We start from the raw sequence: 21,865 nt of genomic DNA on the forward strand, positions 1-21,865 counted from the left end.
TTTCACGCGCATTTGAACTTTTTTTGTACAAAATTCGATGGAATATTATTTACGCAAGGCAAGTGATTATGCGGAGACAATATAAATGGTGAATAAGTCTAAGAAAACACAGTCCTTCTGGGTGCTACACGAAAGATTAAATTAGTACTTGTTTGATAGATCATGAATACGACACTTCTGAAGTAAACAATTGTCAACAGCGCAGTTTGCGGCATTTTCAAGCGATTGCAAATAATGCTATAAGGACACTGGAAAATAAACCTCGTTGAAATTACGTAGTTTTGAAAGCATCATCAAACTGTAGATTTATTGACGGAACAACACGTATTTTACTGGAGATGGCATTTCACAGTCGTGCTCTATTTTTCTACAAGTTAATTCGAATTCCTTATAACAAAATACCATCAAAAACAAATGAAGCCATTTACGACGAAGGTTGTCCTCACATTTGGAGTAGGTTATAGCTTATTACAGTTCGCCTCTCCTCCCCAGTGCTTTAGGGATAACCCCGACAGTTCACAAAGTTTCAGAACCCAAGTAACATGGTGTTAGTACCGGCGAGGATGGTGGGCAGATCTCCTGCCAATCCGACGGGGGTGGGCGTTTTGGGGGAAGAGACCAAACAGCGAGGTCATCGGTCTCATCGGATTGGGGAAGGATGGGGAGGGAAGTCGGCCGTGCCCTTTCAAAGGAACCATCCCGGCATTTGCCTGGAGCGAGTTAGGAAAATCACGGAAAACATAAATCAGGATGGCCGGATGTGGGATTGAACCGTCGTCCTCCCGAATGCGAGTCCAGTGTGCTAACCACTGCGCCACTTCGCTCGGTCCCAAACCGAGGTCTGCCGTGATGTTAGTATGCAAGACACACGTAGCCAAAATATGCTGAACGAAAGTGGAACACCACAAATTTCACAGGACACATCTCCACTAGGATCTTGCTTACAATGGCGATGTAGGTTTCCTGCATCACCTCCCCTAAGCTCATCCCCTGTCTGTGGGGCTACTTAGACTTTACATATGATGAATCTGCATGAAGACCTTGAGAATGTCATTTACCCCTAGCACACTTGGCAAAAATTACTAAGTAAACAGCCTGAATCAAGCTCAATCAACTTCTTTAAAAGTTTATGAAACATATCAACGTGATATCGGCATACTGTAAACAATATATTTATTATGTATCCTTATTTCTACTTGTAACATTAGCAAAAATAATATTTACAATTAGACGCAGATAAGTGATGCACTAATATAAATATACAGATACATAATACTGATTTCATCACAGTCCCATTTATTTAATTAAAAACGTTCCCAAAGTGCAACAGTGTGTTAAGTAAGAATTCTGTGACATACGCGTATCTCATTGTCTGTGAAGAGTCTCACCAGTGTCCAAAATCTGTTGTGACAGCTAACATCTTTGCATTATAAAACCTGGAAAATAGTGACTCAAATGCGTAACGACAGTCACAGCTGGTGCGCTGTGGCAGCATACAGCGGGTTTATTTCACTTATACAACTAGCACAATTTTTACACACATGTATAAATGCGCAAAACACCTATAATGCTTTAATTAACGCTAGTATTTCGTCACTAATATTTCACGCGAAACCTTAATATCGCACCTCTGTGTGAAACTATTTACACATGTGCTTGCCACAAGTACAGCTAACAACAAGAATCCAACTAGTTGTTATGATAATTAATTTTGAGAAATCCAATTCAGTTGTACTTATTAGTACGACTGAAGAGGATATCTTTAAATTAATTATCATGCCTCTCAGTTGCGGATTTCCTACGTATCAGATCTTCTCGTTATGGTGGCATGCCCATCGAAATGTGTAATGGACTAATTTTGGAAGGTATGTTTTATTCCAAATTATGAAACACCACGAAGAAAACTACTGACACATAACCATCATGGCCGGCCGATGTGACCGAGCGGTTCTGAGCGCGTCAGTCTGGAACCGCGCGACCGCTACGGTTGCAGGTTCGAATCCTGCCTCGGGCATGGATGTGTGTGATGTCCTTAGGTTAGTTAGGTTTAAGTAGTTCTAAGTTATAGGAGACTAATGACCTCAGATGTTAGGTCCCATAGTACTCAGAGCCACTTGAAACATAACCATCACGGACTAAGAAACTAGCGTTGTTGGAAAACAAGACTGAGTCTTGATTCACACGAATAAATGAGCGCTATGGACGAGGAATCTCAAGTTCGTTCTATTTTCCAGATTTTCAGCGGATTTTGCACAGTTTCCCATAATTGGCTTCCAATCAAATTGTGTGCCTATGGGGTACGGTGTTAGTTGTGTGACTGGATGTAATCTAGTGAAACAGAAGTGATATCTGGGATACCCCAAGAAAGTGTGATAGGGCATCTGTTGTTCTTAATCTACACAGACAATTTGATGACAACGTGAGTAGCCCACTTACATAGTTTGCAGATGATGCTGTCTCTTACCGGTTAGTGAAATTATCAGGGGATCAAAACGAATTGTAAAATGATTTAGACCAGAGCTGCAGATGCGAAATGTTGTGTTGGGCCCTAAACAATAAAAAGCGTTAACTCCTCCACATGAGTACTAAAAAAATTCCGTTAAATTTCGGTTACTTGATAAAACAAACAAATTTAAAGATTTTCAATCCAACTGAATACCCGGGTATTACAATTACTAACAACTTAAATTGGAACCGTCAAATAGAGAATTTTGTGGGAAAGGCGACCCGAAGTTTAGGTTTTATTGGCCGAACACTTAGAAGATGCAACAAAACTACTAAATTCAATCATCTTACGGAGTACTGATGCTCGGTATGGGATCGTTACCAGAATCTTGGAACATTTTTTGAGCTCAGATGTAATGAGATCCTCCATGATAACTAAAATGAATTGCGAAAACATCAGTCATTTGAAACCAAACTTGCACTTTTCTCACAAGACATTCTGAAAGCCAGGGATCAAGACAGTCAGGTAGATGCAGTAATTATTGAGTTCGGAAAAACCTTTGCCTCGGTAACGCATCTACGCTTATTATCGATAGAACATAGTAGGTGATATCAAACGGAATTTGTGACTGGACTGGATCTCTTGGTAGGTAGCACTCAGTCATCGGTACGTGTAGTGGCAACTTCTGGTGTGCCTCGGGGAAGAGTATTGGGAGTTCTGTTCTTCTTTTATATTAAAGGCCTCGCAGACAATATTAATCTAATCTGAAACTTTTCGCGGATGATGCAGTTATCTGTAATGAAGAAGGAGTATGTCTGAAAAAACTGCACAAAATATTCAGTCGAATTTTGATAGCACTTCAGAGTGATGCAAGGATTGGCAGCTTGATTGAAATCTTCATAAATGTAATTTTTTTTTAAAACGAAAAAACATAGTACCTTATGACTATACTATCAAAGAGCCACAACTCATACAAATGCCTTGGTGTAACACTTTGTAAGAATATGAAATGGAACGATAACACAGGCTAATCTTAGACAAAGCACTTGGCAGGTTTCCATTCATTGCTAGACTGCTAGGGATATGCAAGTAATCTGCAAAGGAGATGGCTTTCAAATCACTTGACCCATCCTAGAATATTGCTCAAGTGTGTGGAACCCGTACTGTGTAACACTAACAGAGGATATCGAACATATGCAGAGAAGAGCAGCACGAATGGCCACAGGCTTTCTTGCACTGTGGCAGAGTCATAGAGAGTGAAGAAAATGAACACGCAGAGGCTGCAAGATAGACGCAAACTATCCCGAGAAAGTCTAATAAGTTGTCAAGATCCATTTTTAAATGATGAATCTATGAATATGCTACAATCCCCTGCGTATCTCTCCCATTGCGATTGTGAGGACAATTAGATTAATTGCAGCGCGCACAGTGGTATTTAAATAGACATTCTTCCCGTGCTCCATACGTGAATGGAACAGGAGAAAGCCATAACGACTGGTAAAATGGTAAGTAACCTCTGCCAAAGACTTCACGGTGGTTTAAGGATTATGAAGATGTAAAGTCACGGATATGACAAGCGAGTTGGGGTGGCAATCATGAAAATCAAAGGTGTTATACCTTGTAGCGAGATCTTTTCACGAAATTTCAATCACTAGCTTCCTCCTCCTCGTAAAATTTTTCCTACCTTAATATGCCCGTTTTATTATTATTATCGCATGATTTTTTTCAGCTCCTTGCCACTTGTTGTTGAGCTACAGTCGAAATTAAAATGGTAGAAACTGTAATAAATAATACACTTAATGGTAAATATACCATTTTAAAAATCTACAAGACTGTGACCCCAAATCAAATACAATTTTGTCAAAATGTTTTGTTGACTCCCATCTACATTGGGAGAAATTAATTTCGTAAAAAAAAACGAGAAGCCAGAACTCGTACGGAAAGGATGGTTGGTTGGTTAGTTGATACGGGGGAGGGGACCAAACAGCGATGTCATCGGTCCCATAGGATTAGGGAAGGACGGGGAAGGAAATAGGCCGTGCCTTTTCAAGGGAACCATCCGGGCAATCGCCTGAAGCGATTTAGGGAAATTGGGATAGCCGGACGCGGGTTCGAACAGTCTTCCTCCCGAATGCGAGTACAGCTCGTACGGAAAGGTCATAATTTGTAATAATTGACGGAAACTCTTCGAATAAAACATAAGTTATATCTGGTGTTCCCCAACGAAGTGTTACAGGCCCTCTGTTGTACCTGATGTGTGTAAACGATGTAGGGGACAATCTAAGCAGCACTCTTAGATTGTTTACAGATTATGCTGCCATTTACCATCTTGTCAAGTCAACAGTTAATCGAAAGAAATTGCAAAATTATTTAGAAAAGATACCTGTGTGGTGCAAAAAGTGACTGTTTACTGTAAATAATGAAAAGTGTGACGTCATCCACATGGGTACTGAAAGAAGTCCGCTAAATTTCGGTTACACGATAAAACATACAAATCTGAAGACTCAACTAAACACTTAGGGATTACAGTGACGAATAATTTAAATAAGAACGATCACACAGATAATGTTGTGGGTATAGCAAACCAAAGACTACAATTTATTGGCAGAACACTCAGAAAATGCCTTAGGTTTAGTAAAGAGACTGCTTACACTATGCTTGTCCGCACGGTTCTGCATGCGGTGCGGGATGTGCGTCAGATAGGATTGACGGAGACTATCGAAAAAGTTCAAAGAAGGGCAGCTTGTTCTGCATCATGGCGAAGTGAGAGATAGGGTGCGACGGATAGGACGGGGTAGCAGTCATTAAAAAAAGGACGCTTCTCGCAGCTGCAGGACATTCTCTTGAAATTTCGATCACCTGCTTCCTCCTAATAGTGTGAAAATATGTTTTTTGCCCGATACCTACATAGGGAGAAATGACAGTCGTAATGAAATAAGAGAAATCAGAGCTCGCACGGAAAGATTTAAGCTTTCGTTTCTCCTGCGCGCTGTTCGAGATAGCAACGATAGAGAAGTAGCTTAACCCTTTATTTGGCAGTGTTGCTCTCAAGCAACATCAAATTTACGTTGGCCCTATGGGACAACATACACCTCCCAGTGCCTTTTACTGGCATTGTTGCTTCCAGGCAACGTTCCTTTACACACTGTGAATGCCAGTTGTTGTAATAGTTCAAGGCTTTCCACACGAGATGGCAGTTTGTGCAGTGGTGTTACAGAAATCTCCTCGTGAGGGCAACAGTGGTGTCTTATTTTGGTTCTTAAATAGTGGATTTCAATAAATTGGCAGTAATCTTAGCAGATTTTCTTCAAGAAATACCCAGAGGTGAGTTTACAGCAGAAATATTTCAATCTAATATTGTTTTGAATTACGGAAATAGCATAAAACTTTTATGTTGCCTGTGAGCAACATTGCCCATAGCTGGGACATGTGCCATTAGTATATTACATATGCTTACGGCGGATATTCAAAACAATAAAATCATGACACTTGCAAGCTCATTTTGTGGTGTCCAACCACTCTAAATTGTAAGATAATGGGGCAGCAATGAAAAAAGAAGAACTGATGTGCCCTGTCCCAGTATTGTACGTCAGTACAACAAGCGTATGGGAGGAGTTGATCTTGATGGTATGCTGATAGAGCTCTACATAGTACCAATGAAAACTAGGTGTTGGTACATGAGATTATATGGATTTATGCTAGATTTGAGTGTTGTAAATGCCTCTCTGGTATTTCGAAGAGAATCTCTGGACAAGAAGACGTCACTGAAGTCATTCAGGGCAGATATTGCCAATGGTTTGATGTTTTCAGAGAAAAGGAAAGTAGGAAGGCCCTCAATAGACATAACACCACCACAAAAGAAGAGGAGGAAGCCAACAGCTCCGACTGTTACACAAGATGTCCGATTTGATAATATGGAGCATTGGCCTGTATACGGTCCCAAAGGTCGTTGTCGTTATTGTCCATCTGCATTTTCTACACCCATGTGTTCAAAATGCAATCTAGTATTTGTGCTTCGTTCCAAAGAGGAACTGTTTCCAAAAATTCCATTGCAAGAAGAACTAGAAGGGAAAATGAAACAGTTCTAAAACACAGCAGGAATGCATAAATATGTTTATAAATTAAATTATTCACGTACAGGAAACCTTTTGTTTGAAGTTATTGGCAAACACTTTTTTCTATAATATGTATAAATCTGGTCTACTGCTGGCAATGTTGCTTGTAAGCAACATTTCATAATTTTCATATTTTTTGTCAAAAATTTCTAAAACTGACTGAATTGTATTTCTTTAAGCATAATAAATAAATATAATCACTGAATTTTTTTGTTTTTATTTTCACCATTTGCAAAATAAAGGGTTAAAGGTGGTGAATCCTCCGCCAAGCACGTAACGGTAAACTGCAGATTAATTGCAGGTGTAGATGTAGAAAACAGAAAGTCATTGAACCAGTGTATCGATTTGTGCAGAATCCTAGTTTAGCTTTTCTGCTGCCTTCGTAAAGGACTTGAAGAGAATACTGGGATGGTTCCTCTCAACAGAAAGGTTCCGGTCCCTTAGCCCCTTTTCGCCCTCTTGAGCTAGCGGTCGACCTCTAATGACGCCCCCTTTTCCTCGCATTAGTAGAGCGCTGCCGCAGAAGACGCACAGGCGGGCGAGTTGTGTCAGAGCGGGGTGCAGCTGCTGTTACGCCAATAAGTGAGATGCGCTACGCCCTTCGGCAGTGTTTCTCCTGGCGACGCAAGCCGCGCGGATAATTGCCGACTGCGGCGTTTTCACGCCGCGGCCGACGCGACGCGCCGCTATAGAAAGTGCAGTGAGAAGAAAACCGCGTGTACGTGACGGCGGCGCGGCTCGGCTGCCGACCGGATACTGCTGCAGGATGTGGAACGCGCTCTGGCCGCAGGCCGAATAGCAATGGCTTCGCAGCAGACGCCATAGCATTCCCATGCTCGGCCGGGAAAACAACGGTAAAGCGGATAGCGCTGGAGTTTCAACTGAAGGTACTGCTCTTACAAGTTAATAATAATAATAATAATAATAATAATAATAATAATAATAATATATCCCGTGGAGGCCCGGGAAAAGAATAGGCCTTCGGTATGTTCTGCCAGTCGTAAAAGGCGACGAAAAGAAACCACTAATAGGGCTAACCCCCCTCTTAGTGTGATTAGTTGGTTCAGGACACAACTAATGAAGCCTCGGACAAGCGCTGTCATGGTCGGGGACGACGCTTGAACCCTATTCCCGTCCACAATGGTAACGAACCTGCTAGCCACACGGAAAATGATTTAAATCCAAATAGAGGTGTCTCGCAGGATATGCTTCCTACATCCACTCTAGAAGGAAAACAAAGACAGAGGATGAGATGGTCAGATGAAGTTAACCGACACCTCATGTTCTGATATTACCAAGCAACAAACTTAGAAACCAAGACAACTGGATACAGATTACAAGTATACACAACATTTATTACCAGATACCCAGAATTAAAATTTTTAACAGAACAATGACTAGCTGATCAGATCCGAGTAATAATAAAAAATAACAGGATACCCCAGTTAGAATTAGAAAACATCAAACAACAAGTACAACAAATACTGGAACAAAATAATGTGCAATCAGTAGAAGAAAATACGGTAATTGACTCAAACATCCCAGAACAAACAAACAAAGAACACGCATCAATTAAACAATCAGAGGAGAACGAAATCTTAAGACAGCCACCAGAACAAGCACAAATAGAACATGAAGTGACACACATGTTAGATATAGAACAAAAATTTCAGCTAACTTATATAGAATACAAAGACACAAATACAGACATTAGACCATTCTTGCATAGACCACCAAATAGCCTACAAGTCGAAACAACTATCAACACAATAGTAAACAACAAAATAAATGAAAATACAACTATGGAAGAGTTACGACTACTGGTTTATATAGGAGCACTCACTACACTAAATATACACACTAGGCAGAGATCAGAACAAACCAACACACAGAAGAAACCCACAAAACCAGCATGGCAACACAGGCTACAGATATGAATTGAAAAACTGAGAAGAGACATCGGACAGCTAACACAGTTTATAAGAAATGAAATATCAGACAAAAAAACGAAAAAGGTTGGGTTAAATCTCACAACTAGAAGCGATAGAGCAATTAGATGAAAAGAAGCAGAAATTACAAGCATTGGCCAAACGACTTAGAAGATACAAATAAAAGTGAAAATCGAAGGAAACAAAACCAAACATTCAACACAAACCAAAAGAAATTTTACCAGACAATAGATAACACACACATTAAAATAGACAATCAACCAAACATAACAGACATGGAACACTTCTGGAGCAACATATGGTCAAACCCAGTACAGCATAACAGGCATGCACAGTGGATACAAGCAGAAACAGACACATACAAGATGATCCCACAAATGCCCGAAGTGATAATTTTGCAACATGAAGTCACCCGTTCAATAAATTCTATGCACAATTGGAAAGCCCTTGGAAAAGATAAAATAGCAAATTTCTGACTAAAGAAGTTCACCTCAACACATTCGCATCTAACCAAATTATTTGACAGCTACATTGCAGACCCCTACACATTCTCTGATACATTTACACATGGAATAACCTATCTGAAACCTAAAGATCAGGCAGACACAGCAAACTCAGCAAAATATCGCCCCATATCATACCTACCAACGATATACAAAATATTAACTTCAGTCATTACACAGAAATTAATGAGACATACAACACAGATCAAAATTATAAATGAAGAACAATAAGACTGCTACAAAGGAGCACTAGGATGTAAAGAGCAACTGATAATAGATGCAGAGGTGACATATCAAGCTAAAACTAAACAAAGGTCGCTACACTATGCATACATTGATTACCAAAAAGCTTTTGATAGTGTACCCCACTCATGGTTACTACAAAAATTGGAAATACACGAAGTAGATCCTAAATTGATACAGTTCCTAAACATAGTAATGAAAAATTGGAAAAGCACACTTAATATCCAAACAAATTCAAATAATATCACATCACAGCCAATACAGATTAAGTGTGGAATATACCAAGGAGACTCATTAAGTCCTTTCTGGTTCTGCCTTGCTCTGAACCCACTATCCAACATGCTAAATAATACAAATTATGGATACAATATTACTGGAACACACCACCACAAAATCACACATTTGTTATACATGAATGATCTAAAACTACTGGCAGCAACAAATCAACAACTCAACCAATTACTAAAGATAACAGAAGTATTCAGCAATGATATAAATATGGCTTTTGGAACAGAAAAATGTAAGAAAAATAGCAAAGTCAAGGGGAAACACACTAAACAGATTACACATTGGATAACCACAGCGACTGCATAGAAGCGATGGAAAAAACAGGTGCCTATAAATGTCTAGGACACAGACGAAAAATAGGAATAGATAATACAAATATTAAAGAAGAACTAAAAGAAAAATATAGACAAAGACTAACAAAAATACTGAAAACAGAATTGACAGCAAGAAACAAGACAAAAGCTATAAATACTTATACGATACCAATATTGACCTTCTCATTTGGAGTAGTGAAATGGAGTAACACAGACCTAGAAGCACTCAGTATACTTACACGATCACAATGCCACAAATATAGAATACATCACATACATTCAGCAACAGAAAGATCCACATTAAGCAGAAAGGAAGGAGGAAGGGGATTTATCGACATAAAAAACCTACATTATGGACAGGTAGACAATTTAACAAAATTCTTTACAGAAAGAGCAGAAACTGGCAAAATACACAAAGCAATCACTCATATAAATACATCGGCTACACCATTGCAATTTCATAACCACTTCTACAACACTTTAGATCACATAACATCAACAGATACGAAGAAAGTAAATTGGAAAAAGAAAATACTACATGGCAAGCAGCTGTATCATCTAACACAGCCACACATCGATCAAGATGCATCCAACACATGGCTAAGAAAAGGCAATATATATGGTGAGACGGAAGGATTCATGATTGCAATACAGGATCAAACAATAAACACCAGATATTACAGCAAGCATTTATTAAAGATCTCAATACCACAACAGATAAATGCAGACTTTGCAAACAACAAATAGAAACAGTAGTTCAAATCACAAGCAGATGTACAATACTAGCAAATACAGAACACACCAGAAGACATGACAATGTAGCAAAAATATTACATCAACAACTTGCCATACAACATAAGCTAATAAAACAACACGTTCCCACATACAAGTTTGCACCACAAAATGTACTGGAGAATGATGAATACAAATTATACTGGAACAGAACCAATAAAAAGAAGAAATTAACACAACTAATCGAAATAGCCATACTCAATACAACAAATATACATAAGAAAACAGGAGAAAAAATTGAAAAATACTTCCAACTGGCTGAGGAAGTCAAGGACATGTGGCATCAGGATAAAGTTGACATTATACCAATTATACTATCAACTACAGGAGCCATACCACACAATATCCACCAGTACATCAATGCAATACAGCTACATCCAAACGTATATATACAACTACAGAAATCTTTAATTATTGATACATGTTCAATTACCGGAAAGTTCCTAAATGCAATTTAACATATACCGTACAGTTAAAAGGAAGTCGCGCTTGATCAAGGTCCGCGAACTTTCCATTTTTAACCAGACGTAACGTCTGAGAAAGGAAAGAAATAACAATATAATAAACAAACTTCTCAACTGCGAAAGAGGATATTCACTAACAGACGTCTACAGCAAATCCCGACGCTAAACCACCAACCATCAACGAAATAGTAGAAATTAACAAGATACTGAAAAACAATAGAGCCCCAGGAGAAGATGGAATTATTGGAGAACTATGGGAACTAAATGATGAAAGATTAACAGGAAAATCCACAAAATTATATTAAACATTTGGGAAACAGAACTGATCCCTTCTGAATGGAAATGCGCACTCACCCATCCACTCCACACAAAAAAAGAGGACAAAACTGAACCAAATAATTACAGGGATATCTCACTCGTGCCGGTCACATATAAAATCCTATCAAATTTCTCATGAATAGATTAGAAGAACAAGCTGACCCACAAATAGGAGAATACCAGGCTGGTTTTCGCAAGGGACGATCATGCATAGAACAGATCTGGAATCTGAAAATGATTCTCCAGATGAGAAACACCCGAAACACAATGGTCAATTTTGTAGATTTTAAGAAGGCCTACGACTCAATAGATAGAGTAGCGCTCTGCAACACGCTAAAAGAATTCAGCATTGACAGAAAGACAAGAGCAATCATTCGGCAAACATTAACTGACACAGTCTCCAAGGTTAAATTTATGAGGGATATCTCTGAACCATTTGAAATCCAAACTGGAGTGCGACAGGGTGACGGAATTTCACCATCACTCTTTAATATCATTCTTGAAAAATTATCAGGATATGGGAAAAAGGAGTCAAAAGAATCCAAATTGGCATTAGAAAAGATAATAAATTCAATGTGAAGTGTTTAGCTTTCGCAGATGACCTTGCAATCCACACAAATAATAGAAAAGAAGCCACTAATGCCATTGAGAAGCTTACACGAAATTTCACAAAGAACTGGCCTGAAAATCTCGTATGAGAAAACTCAGTACACATGGTTCAAATGGCTCTGAGCACTGTGGGACTTAACATCTGAGGTCATCAGTCCCCTAGAACTTAGAACTACTTAAACCTAACTAACCTAAGGACATCACACACATCCATGCCCGAGGAAGGATTCGAACCTGCAACCGTAGCGGTCTCGCGGTTCCAGACTGAAGCGCCTAGAACCGCTCGGCCACTCCGGCTGGCCCCAGTACATAGAAAGAGGGCCACAAGACAAATTGCCTATTGTGACAACCCATGAGAAAATCGTCCAAGTACCACATTTTAAGTACTTGGGAGAAATCATCCAGCCATCAGAGATGAACCTAAAGGCAATTGAGGACAAAATAAAAAAACTACAAAAAGCATATAAACTCACGTGGAACTATTATAACAAAAACTCCATATCCATTAACGCAAAATTGAGGTACTACAACACTGTCGTACTTCCAGAGGCACTGTATGCATCTGAAACGACACAAATAGGTGGGCAAACTGAAATCAAAGAAATAGATAAACAAGAAAGGAAAATTCTCAGGAAAATTTTTGGCCCGATACAAGGGCAAGGGATCTGGAAGAAGAGACCAACATCAGAATCATATAAATACACAGACAAGATTACGGATACAATAAGGAAAAGAAGAATGTAGTTCTACGGACATATCCACAGGATGAATGAAAACAGAATTTCAAAGCGAATTCTTAAAGTCATCAACTCACGCAGGGGAAAAACAAAATGGATAAAAGAAGTTGAAGAGGACCTCAGACAAGCACATATAACAGTAAACGATGCAGAAAATAGAACTAAATTCAGGATCATCATCAAAAAAACATAAATTTGACACCACAACACAGAAGAGACCAGGATGCAAATGGACAGCGTAGCGAAAGAAACAACACAGTGAACACATGAAGAAAATTTGGGCTCAGAAAAAACAAACAATCAACATAAAGGAATTCAAGTTCAAACGCTCTCTTTAAATGGGAATAATCGATGATAATAATAATAATAATAATAATAATAATAATAATACACAGAAGGAAACAATCGCAACACAAAAAGAATAACGTTGTGTTGTTGTTGTGGTCTTCAGTCCTGAAACTGGTTTGCTGCAACTCTCAATGGTACTCTATACTGTGCAAGCTTCTTCATCTCCCAGTACATACCGCAACCTACATCCTTCTGAATCTGCTTAGTGTATCCATCTCTTGGTCCCCCTTTACATTTTTTTACCCTCCACGCTGCCCTCCAGTACTAAATTGGTCATCCATTGATGCCTCAGAACATGTCCTACCAACCGATCCCTTCTTCTAGTCATGTTGTGCCATAAACTTCTCTTCTCCCCAATCCTATTCAATACTTCCTCATTAGTTATGTGATCTACCCATCTAATCTTCAGCATTCTTCTGCAGCACCACATTTCAAAAGCTTCTATTCTCTTCTTGTTCAAACTATTTATCGTCCATGTTTCACTTCCATACATGGTTATACTCCATACCAATACTTTCAAAAATGACACTTAGATCTATACCCGATGTTAACAAATTTCTCTTCTTCAGAAACGCTTTGCTTGCCATTGCCAGTCTATATTTGATATCCTCTCTACTTCGACCATCGTCAGTTATTTTGCTCCCCAAATAGCAAAACTCATTTACTACTTTAAGTGGCTCATTTCCTAATCTAATTCCCTCAGCATCACCCGAATTAATTCGACTACATTCCATTATCCTCGTTTTGCTTTTGTTGATGTTCATCTTATACTCTCCTTTCAAGACACTATCCATTCCGTTCAACTGCTCTTCTAAGTTCTTTGCTGTCTCTGACAATTACAATATCATCGGCGAACCTCAAAGTTGTTATTTCTTCTCCATGGATGTTAATACCTACTTCGAATTTTTCTTTTGTTTCCTTTACTGCCTGCTCAATATACAGATTGAATAACATCGGGGAGAGGCTACAACCCTGTCTCACTCCCTTCGCAACCACTGCTTCCCCTTCATGTCCCTCGACTCTTATAACTGCCATCTGGTTTCTGTACAAATTGTAAATAGCCTTTCGCTCCCTGTATTTTACCCCTGCCACCTTCAGAATTTGAAAGAATAACGTAGAGTAATGAAATTTCAGAAACGCATATATCTAGGTGACCTATTTAAGCGATTTAACATTAACATTGAAACATCACAGGTTGATGAAAGCGGGAGATAAGCCACTGCAAATGTGAAACGCTAAGCACGCAAACGTGCGTGCATTGTGTTGCACAGGGGCCGGATATCAGTTTGTTGGATAGAGTCCTATGCCTGCTGTACTTGGTCAGTCAATACAGGAATGCTTAATGCTGGTTGTGGGTGACGTTGGAGTTGTACAATGACGTCCCATATGCGCTCGATTGGAGGTAGATAATTGAGCAGATGAAGGCGACATGCCGACATACTGGAGTATGAAGGGTTACAATAGCAGTTTGTGGGCGAGGGTTATCCTGTTGGAAAACATCCCCCTGAAATGCTGTTCATGAATGGCAGCACAGCAGATCGAATCAACAGACTGACATCCAAATTTGCAGTCAATGTGGGTGGGGTAACCACGAGAGTGTACCTGTTCTCGAAATCGCACCACAGGCCAAATCTCTATGTGTACGCCCAGTGTGTTTAGCACGCAGACAGATTGGTTGTAGGCTCTCAACTTGCCTCCTCCTAACCAACACAAGGCTGTCACTGGTACCGAGGCAGATCCAGCTTTCATCAGAAAACACAAAAGACCTCCATCCAGCCTTCCAATGAGCTCACTTGACACTACTGAAGTCGCAGATGGCGGTGGTGTGATGTCAGTGGAATACACTCTACACGGCTTCTCTCTCGGAGCTGTCCTTGAAGTAACAGTGTGGTGCCAACTGCTGCTCAAATTGCTGGTGCAGATGCAGTAAGATACTCCAGAGCCATTCGCCGAACACTATCTTTCTTCTCGGTACTGACACGTGACCGTACAGTTCCACAGGTACTTGCATGATTTTAGTGTCCCCTGCTGCGATTCATTAATCTTACGTCCAAGAAAGTTCTACGGCTTCTGATGAAAATGAGAAAATTAAGAACCCTTGAGACGATCCTGACCCTAAATACTTGCATACCTGAGACATACTGCAATACGTGAAGATTCTTAAGGCACTGGCACATCCATCGCAGTAGCAGTGTGAGCAAAGCTTAGCTCTAGAGTTGAGAAATCTATCATCACGACCGTAAGGAGAAACGGTGGAAGATTTAAAATGGTGTTCTATTAAGTTTAAATTTTAACTGTTCGGCTATACAGGACACAATCAGAAGCAACTGCAAGAAGCTTCCATGAAATAGATGTCTTCTCGCCCGAACGAATTCCTTTTCTCTTCGCGTGAGAACTGGAAATAATTCTAGGCTCTTTAAAGTCATATAAGAGTGAGAAATTATTATTTTCGAAGATGGTTTACGCAGAAATTCAGCAGTATCAGGCAATGGTTAGTTAAATTCGCTGAGGGTCTGTGTGTTTAAAACAGTACTGCCACTAGTGCAAATCAAACTCGGAAGATGACTTGCCTTACTGTCACTGCCACTCGTTCGTAGCAACATAATATGTGTAGGAGGCATGAGTACGTGACTGTTACGGACTTTGAACGCGATTCCACGGTCAACTCCAAACACAGCATGAGGAGAGCCCCGGAAGATCTCCGCGACGGGATGCCGACGTCAAACAAGGAAATCGCTCCTGGATTCCTCCATGTGAAATTCGCTGACATTATCCGGCTGTAGCCGGGAACTGGCTGAAAATAACCCAGGCAGGCCATCCCATAGATAAATTCGAGCAGTAATTATTAGCAGCAGACTAACTGTCAGTGTTCTCCCTCCTCTCCCAAAAAGGTCTATCTCTGTCTCTCTCTCTCCCAAATCCAACAGATTGACTGTTCCTTGATACGTCATTTTGTTATCAACTTGGTCAAGTTTTGCCGTAATGCTCTCTTCTCTCCGGTTCTGTTCAACCCGACCATTCATCTAATTTCCAACATTCTTCTGTAGTGTTACATTCCAGAAGTTTGTTCTCTTCTCGTCTGTACTGCTTATCGTCCACATTTTATTTTCTGAATCATAAAAAGGCATTGAAAGCTATGGCTTGGTATATCACCAGATCAAAGCAACTAAATTGCCAATTTTGATTATTTGTTTGGAAAAGTGCTATTTGTTTATCTCTGTTGTACCAAGAAAAAAGGAACAAGCTCATAATACGGTTCACAAATAAATCAAATGAAGACTATCCTTTTTTCTTCGATATTTGCAAAATTTTCCCTCCACAGTTATGAAACACAATCTTAACGATAATCTACACGAAGCCACCAGTGTAATCAGAACTTCTACGGATTAATCCTACACGCAATAGGTCGCTATATCCACAAGTCCAACGAGACTGGCATTTACATCGTGGCTAAATGACATGTATTTCTATAATGTAGAAAAATAGTTTTTTCAACACAAAATACAAGAAAAGCTAACCGTGGCTTAAACACTTCATATACTCACCTTTATTGTGATCTGTAATCTGTTACAACGAAAACTTTTTTCTCCGTATCACGGAAAGACGCTAACATTGCCACATTTGTGTATATGACACTATTTTAATGAATAGTAATTAAATACATTGATGAGGCCCTTACTATTAATGAGCAGGGAATGTGGAAGGTGACGGTCAAGGCCTATTGTTGAGAACCATCCCGCCACGCAACCGACATGATTTTAATAAAAAAGAAAAAAAAAGGGTAACCATTTTAGCACGGCAGGATCATGCAACAGTCCTGTGACTTCATTAAAAGAACTTTCTTCCAGTATCATTCATATTAGTTTAGTTACAATAATAAAAATTATATTTAAATCTAACTGCCGAAAATAGGGATTTGCCAGCAGGATAGGTGTCATCATTTAGCTGAAAATACGCTTTTGTTATGGGCCATCATCAATGCTTTCGGAAGCTGCTAAAATTAATAATTATATATAAGACAGAGGAACACCTCTTTCTTAATAATTGAGAAGAGTCTGTACGTATATTTCCTTTGCCTTACTTCCATTAAGTGACTACTCCTTCTAACCAAGTTAATATCAGTTAGACGTTTCTCACAAGACGGAAAAATGCAAATGCAATATCGGTACGTAATACACATATTTTGCAGTGCGACAGAGAAATGTTTTGTTCAGCAGCTGTTAATAAGTATTGAACTATACCTGTAGCACAGAACTGTTCCAAAAACATAATCTTCTAGTAATCCCGCGGTTCTGTTACTAAATAATACTCTGCTCAAAGTAGTAACTCTTCCTTACCTTAGAGATGTATTGTATTGTAAATTGCAGGTTGACGAGCAGAAAGGTAGAATGGGAATTTAGAAGACCGTAAATAATCAAGATAAGAGTCGACCTTTTTCCCTACTGTTTGATCGACTAAAATAATAGTAGACCATTAATCCTGTCATTTTCCTGTCATGAGCTCAAACGTTTAAGAAATTCTTGCTAAAAAAAAAAAAAAAAAAAAAAAAAAAAAATTCGTTTCGACTTTCGGAAACCAAAAAGCCATTTAAAGAGAAATTTATGTATACTTTAATATTTCTTTGCTGACCAGTTGTCGCCTTGTTTCCAACGCAGGAACGCATATGCGCAGGCGTAGGGAGTTGATGGTTAGAAGTGAGAAGGCCCGAGCGCTGAGTTTTTGCCCAGGACGCGCCTGGCAGTGGCGTGGGACCGGCCGGTAGTACGTCAGCGCCTCGGGTACCGCTATCCCAGGCGCAGGCGGCAGGCCGCGCCTCCGAGGGGCCACGGCCCTGGCAAGGCACTGCTCGCTTCGGTTTCTTGTCATTTAATTCCAGCACCTGACACGCATCTCCATTCGCCACAAATAAATCAAGAAAACTAAATAATGACACCAAGGCATGCATTAAGTCCGAAGCACAACGACAAGTCGATGACAGGGATGACGCTGTTCAACTGTCAAACTGACAGCCAGCTACTCGTGAGCTGTTCAGTGATCGGCTCCCTGAGACGTACCGCACACAAACATGAGAGCACTGAGCCGTCACATAAACTCTCACTCATAACACGAATAAATAATCCTGTGTACATCATCCACTTACCAGGCTATCCGCATCTGGGTTCATTCTTCTTCAGTCCACATTGTCTCCGGATCCAAAAGCCAATAAAGTCTTCCAGGCGCAGGATTTCACACATTCCAGAACATTGCTGCACACTGAGATCCTTTCGAAACGCTTTAATTAGCACTACAGCACTTCTTCACTCATTCTTTTCTCCTTCACTATGTGAGATAATTAGCATTCGAATACTGAACTCATTGTATAATGTGGTAACCGATGCTAACTTTCACCGGAGAAGAACAGTGACTGCAGACGAAAGGTGCGCATCTTTTCGTCTAAGAAGACCAGAAGCGACTGAACGCGGCCGGTGCCTGTATACCATTCACTGCAAACATCACTTCAACAGGTTCCGAGATTCCGAGTACTACCTGCCAAGCTTTCTTGTTTCCGTGTGACGTGATTCGTACAAGCACTGCGGTGCTGTGCGCGCCATCTGTGAATGGAATTCTGAACCATGAGAGGACGTTCGCTTAGCCCGTAGCTGTGAGATGGCGGTGGCGCTCTGCGAGTCTAAGCAATTGTCTGTTGTTATTTGCAAGATGACAATTGACGGATGGGGAAAGGACCAATCACTCTGTACAACAGCATGAAGTCGTTTTCATGTGCCAATATTTTGCCTTGCTGAATGTAATTGCTTAAGATGATTTTAGTGCTCAGTTTGTTCCGTGAAGTTTTGCTTTTACAGATGTGCTTCAGATGGAAACGAGTTGGTCAACCATAGACGCCCAAGAACGGACATGTTTCGGGAATATGTGCAGAAATAAATTCGAGCAAAGTGAAAAACATAATGGGTTTAAAAAATCGCATATTGCCCACTTGATCTTCTCCCAAAGTATTTGTTCGGCGTCTTTCCTGCAAACGGCTTTAAAACAGTAAATGCCGAGCTAAAGTTGCGTAAGATTTCTTGACCGATTCCACACCCACAAGGAAAATTTCATTTCGGATCTCTGGAAGGTACTGTTAGCATATCTATTTTTATTCTTGTTTCCTGACATGGTCCTCATCCCAGAGGATCTCATCACTATGGATCAATTGGAACGGAAAGTACATCTAATCTAGTGTACAATGCGAGCCGTAGGTATATACTTTGACGTGTGATGTCATATGTCACGTAGATACAGTCTGTTACATTTTGGATTGTACAATTCACTTGTAGTTGTGAGCCAAGTGTTTTTGTTTGCATTAGATTATTTATTTATTGTGGGTGGTGGCGTAGATTGTGTTGTTTACTGTGCGTATATAGATGCAGTGGCAGATAGCAATCTACAGAAGAGAACGATATTGTTGATTGTACTGTACACTTAAAAACGAACGTTATGATGACAAACTACTGTATCGTCGCGTGGGGCCTAGGTAACGTTTGTAGCCGAATGGTTTTGCAGTGGTGAAGCACCAACGAATGACAGGAAAATCGTATTTTATATATGAACTGCACATTGTGCAATTCATTAACATCCCTGATTAAAATCGCAAATTTTCCGCCTTAGTTTCATATTTTCAGGTTTATAAATGTTCGAAGACAGTAATAACAAGTATCTTGCCAGCCCAAAATCACCTATTCCTGTGGGAGTCCGGCACTTTCTTGGATTTTATAAGTTTCTCTTGTATTTAGTGACGCCAGTTGATTGTCGCTTCTCAGCTTCATCACAATATAAATGATGTCATTTTTTAGTGGCATAGTATTATGTTGTTAATCAATCTCTAAATGACTCCACACTGTACACCAACCAAGCCTCCTTTTGAGCGGCCGCTACACTCTGCGCGTAAACATCCTGTTTCCTCTAAGTTCTGGGGGTTGGGGAAATTCGTGCCAATTTGTGCTGGCAGACTCACAGACGTATTAAGATGACATATAGAAAGAGCTGATTGGTTTTTTTACACTCTGTGGCATCTGCAGTAGCACCCTGTTTGTATTCGAAAGTTTTGTTTGGTTGTGTTGAGAGATTTCCATATTGAGAGGGGTCATGTGTAATTGCTTTACTATTCAGTGCCGCATAAAGTTAAAGTAATTCCATAACACTAGAATGTCTAAAAAACTAGAAGAAATTCACGCAATATAAAAGAAAAGTAATGTGATGTGAAGGCAGCATTTCTCCATAAGATGCCTGCCAATGAAACTCCACAACACTGTTTCTCCTAGGACTATTGGGTCCAGTAAAGAAAAACAAGGCCTACGATCATGAACAAAGTTTTCTATCAGCAGTAATCAGTGTTATAAATCTATATTCTGGGGTCTGGTACAGCCAGACTTATTACATAACTCATAGCTCCAATGACAGTATGTGAGCAATAAACTTGAAAAGAATTCAAGACTCTCTGTACTATCAAAAGTTCTCAAAACAGGAGACATTTAAAGTTGTAATTGCTATAAATGATGAGAACTTTGGAACAGTGAAGATTATGGGAAAGCAAGGCTACAAACCAGGTGCATTTGTGGAAACTGCTAAAAAAATCATTTATGATGCAACCATCTCCACTGCAGATAAGGCAATTAGCGAATGGCTCAAAGAAACTCAACAAGATGGGAGACTTAAGACGAAAGTTGCAGAAAACAAAGAGTTCACGAAATATTAATAAGAGTCAAACAAAAGTCAGGAAAACACAATGCATACCATGTCACATTTTCAATGGTTGTTTCCATACATTTTTCAGGTTATCTTCCTCATTTCCTCCAATACTTTTAAATATATCAACATTTTAAAAATAACTGAAGCAGAGCGTTAGAAGCAATTCTTTGGTTTTCCGGATGGTAGGAATAAGTCTCAGACATTTTTTAAACACTGTGATATGGAGAAACTGCTACAGTAAAAGAGCAGATGAAACAAGAATTATTGTTAAAACCTCATTCAGTGAGTTAAAGAATACTGTTTATTTTTGTAAAACCGACAAAAATAGTGCCAAAGCTTGATTGCACTAGTTTCTGCAAAAACCATAAGTACAAACAAAATTTAGGAAATTTACAAGTTGTATAAGTTAACAGTCAGCATTAAAAATATGAAAACAGAAATAATAAAAGCAAAATGCCATTAAAACACAAGGCAAATTCTAACTGCTATCTCTAAGAATATAGAATTTTCTATCCAGTTAAAGTAAAGCAAAATCGTTTGGCATGATGGGCTGGGTGACCTCACTTAGAGGAATTTCGGCTGCCTGTTTGCAAATTTTTTTAACTGTACACCACTTCTGGGACTTGTACACCTTTAACTTACAGCAGTCATCCTACTAGGGAAAGGGGTCCTGTAGGTTAGTGTGGCATCTGAATCGAGTGTCATTCATGGGAAACCTTTACATCATTGAGAAGTGAAGACGAGCATAAAGGCAGATCGAAAAACTTCTGTGGCCCTCGCAGGTTTCGATTGTGTGATCTCTAATCTTCCACCCATGTGTGTTACCGCTATACCAACAGGCCTGACTAGGATTCAGTAGAAATTGCTTTACAATTTTGCACATATCCTTTAAAGGGAAGCCCAGTGATCCACAGTGCATAGGTATGTAACAGACATGGAATTTCACTTCATTTTCTAAGCTTTTCATAATATATGGACAATTGAAACTAATACTAATTCTTTACTTACTGGTAT

General features: G+C 39.6%; 1 protein-coding gene across 1 annotated transcript in view; it reads right to left on the reverse strand.

Annotated features, from left to right (window-relative positions):
- Window positions 1-18,679, reverse strand: part of LOC126272618 (ral guanine nucleotide dissociation stimulator-like 1) — a 518,089-nt gene extending 499,410 nt beyond the window's left edge. The window contains exon 1 of the mRNA XM_049975577.1: window positions 18,267-18,679. Within this exon, the coding sequence (XP_049831534.1) occupies window positions 18,267-18,290 (24 nt within the window). The 5' untranslated portion in view covers window positions 18,291-18,679. The remainder of the gene's footprint in view (window positions 1-18,266) is intronic.
- Window positions 18,680-21,865: the final 3,186 nt, after the last annotated feature.

This window comes from Schistocerca gregaria, chromosome 5 (genome assembly GCF_023897955.1).
Source record: "Schistocerca gregaria isolate iqSchGreg1 chromosome 5, iqSchGreg1.2, whole genome shotgun sequence".
Taxonomy (NCBI): Eukaryota; Metazoa; Arthropoda; class Insecta; order Orthoptera; family Acrididae; genus Schistocerca; species Schistocerca gregaria.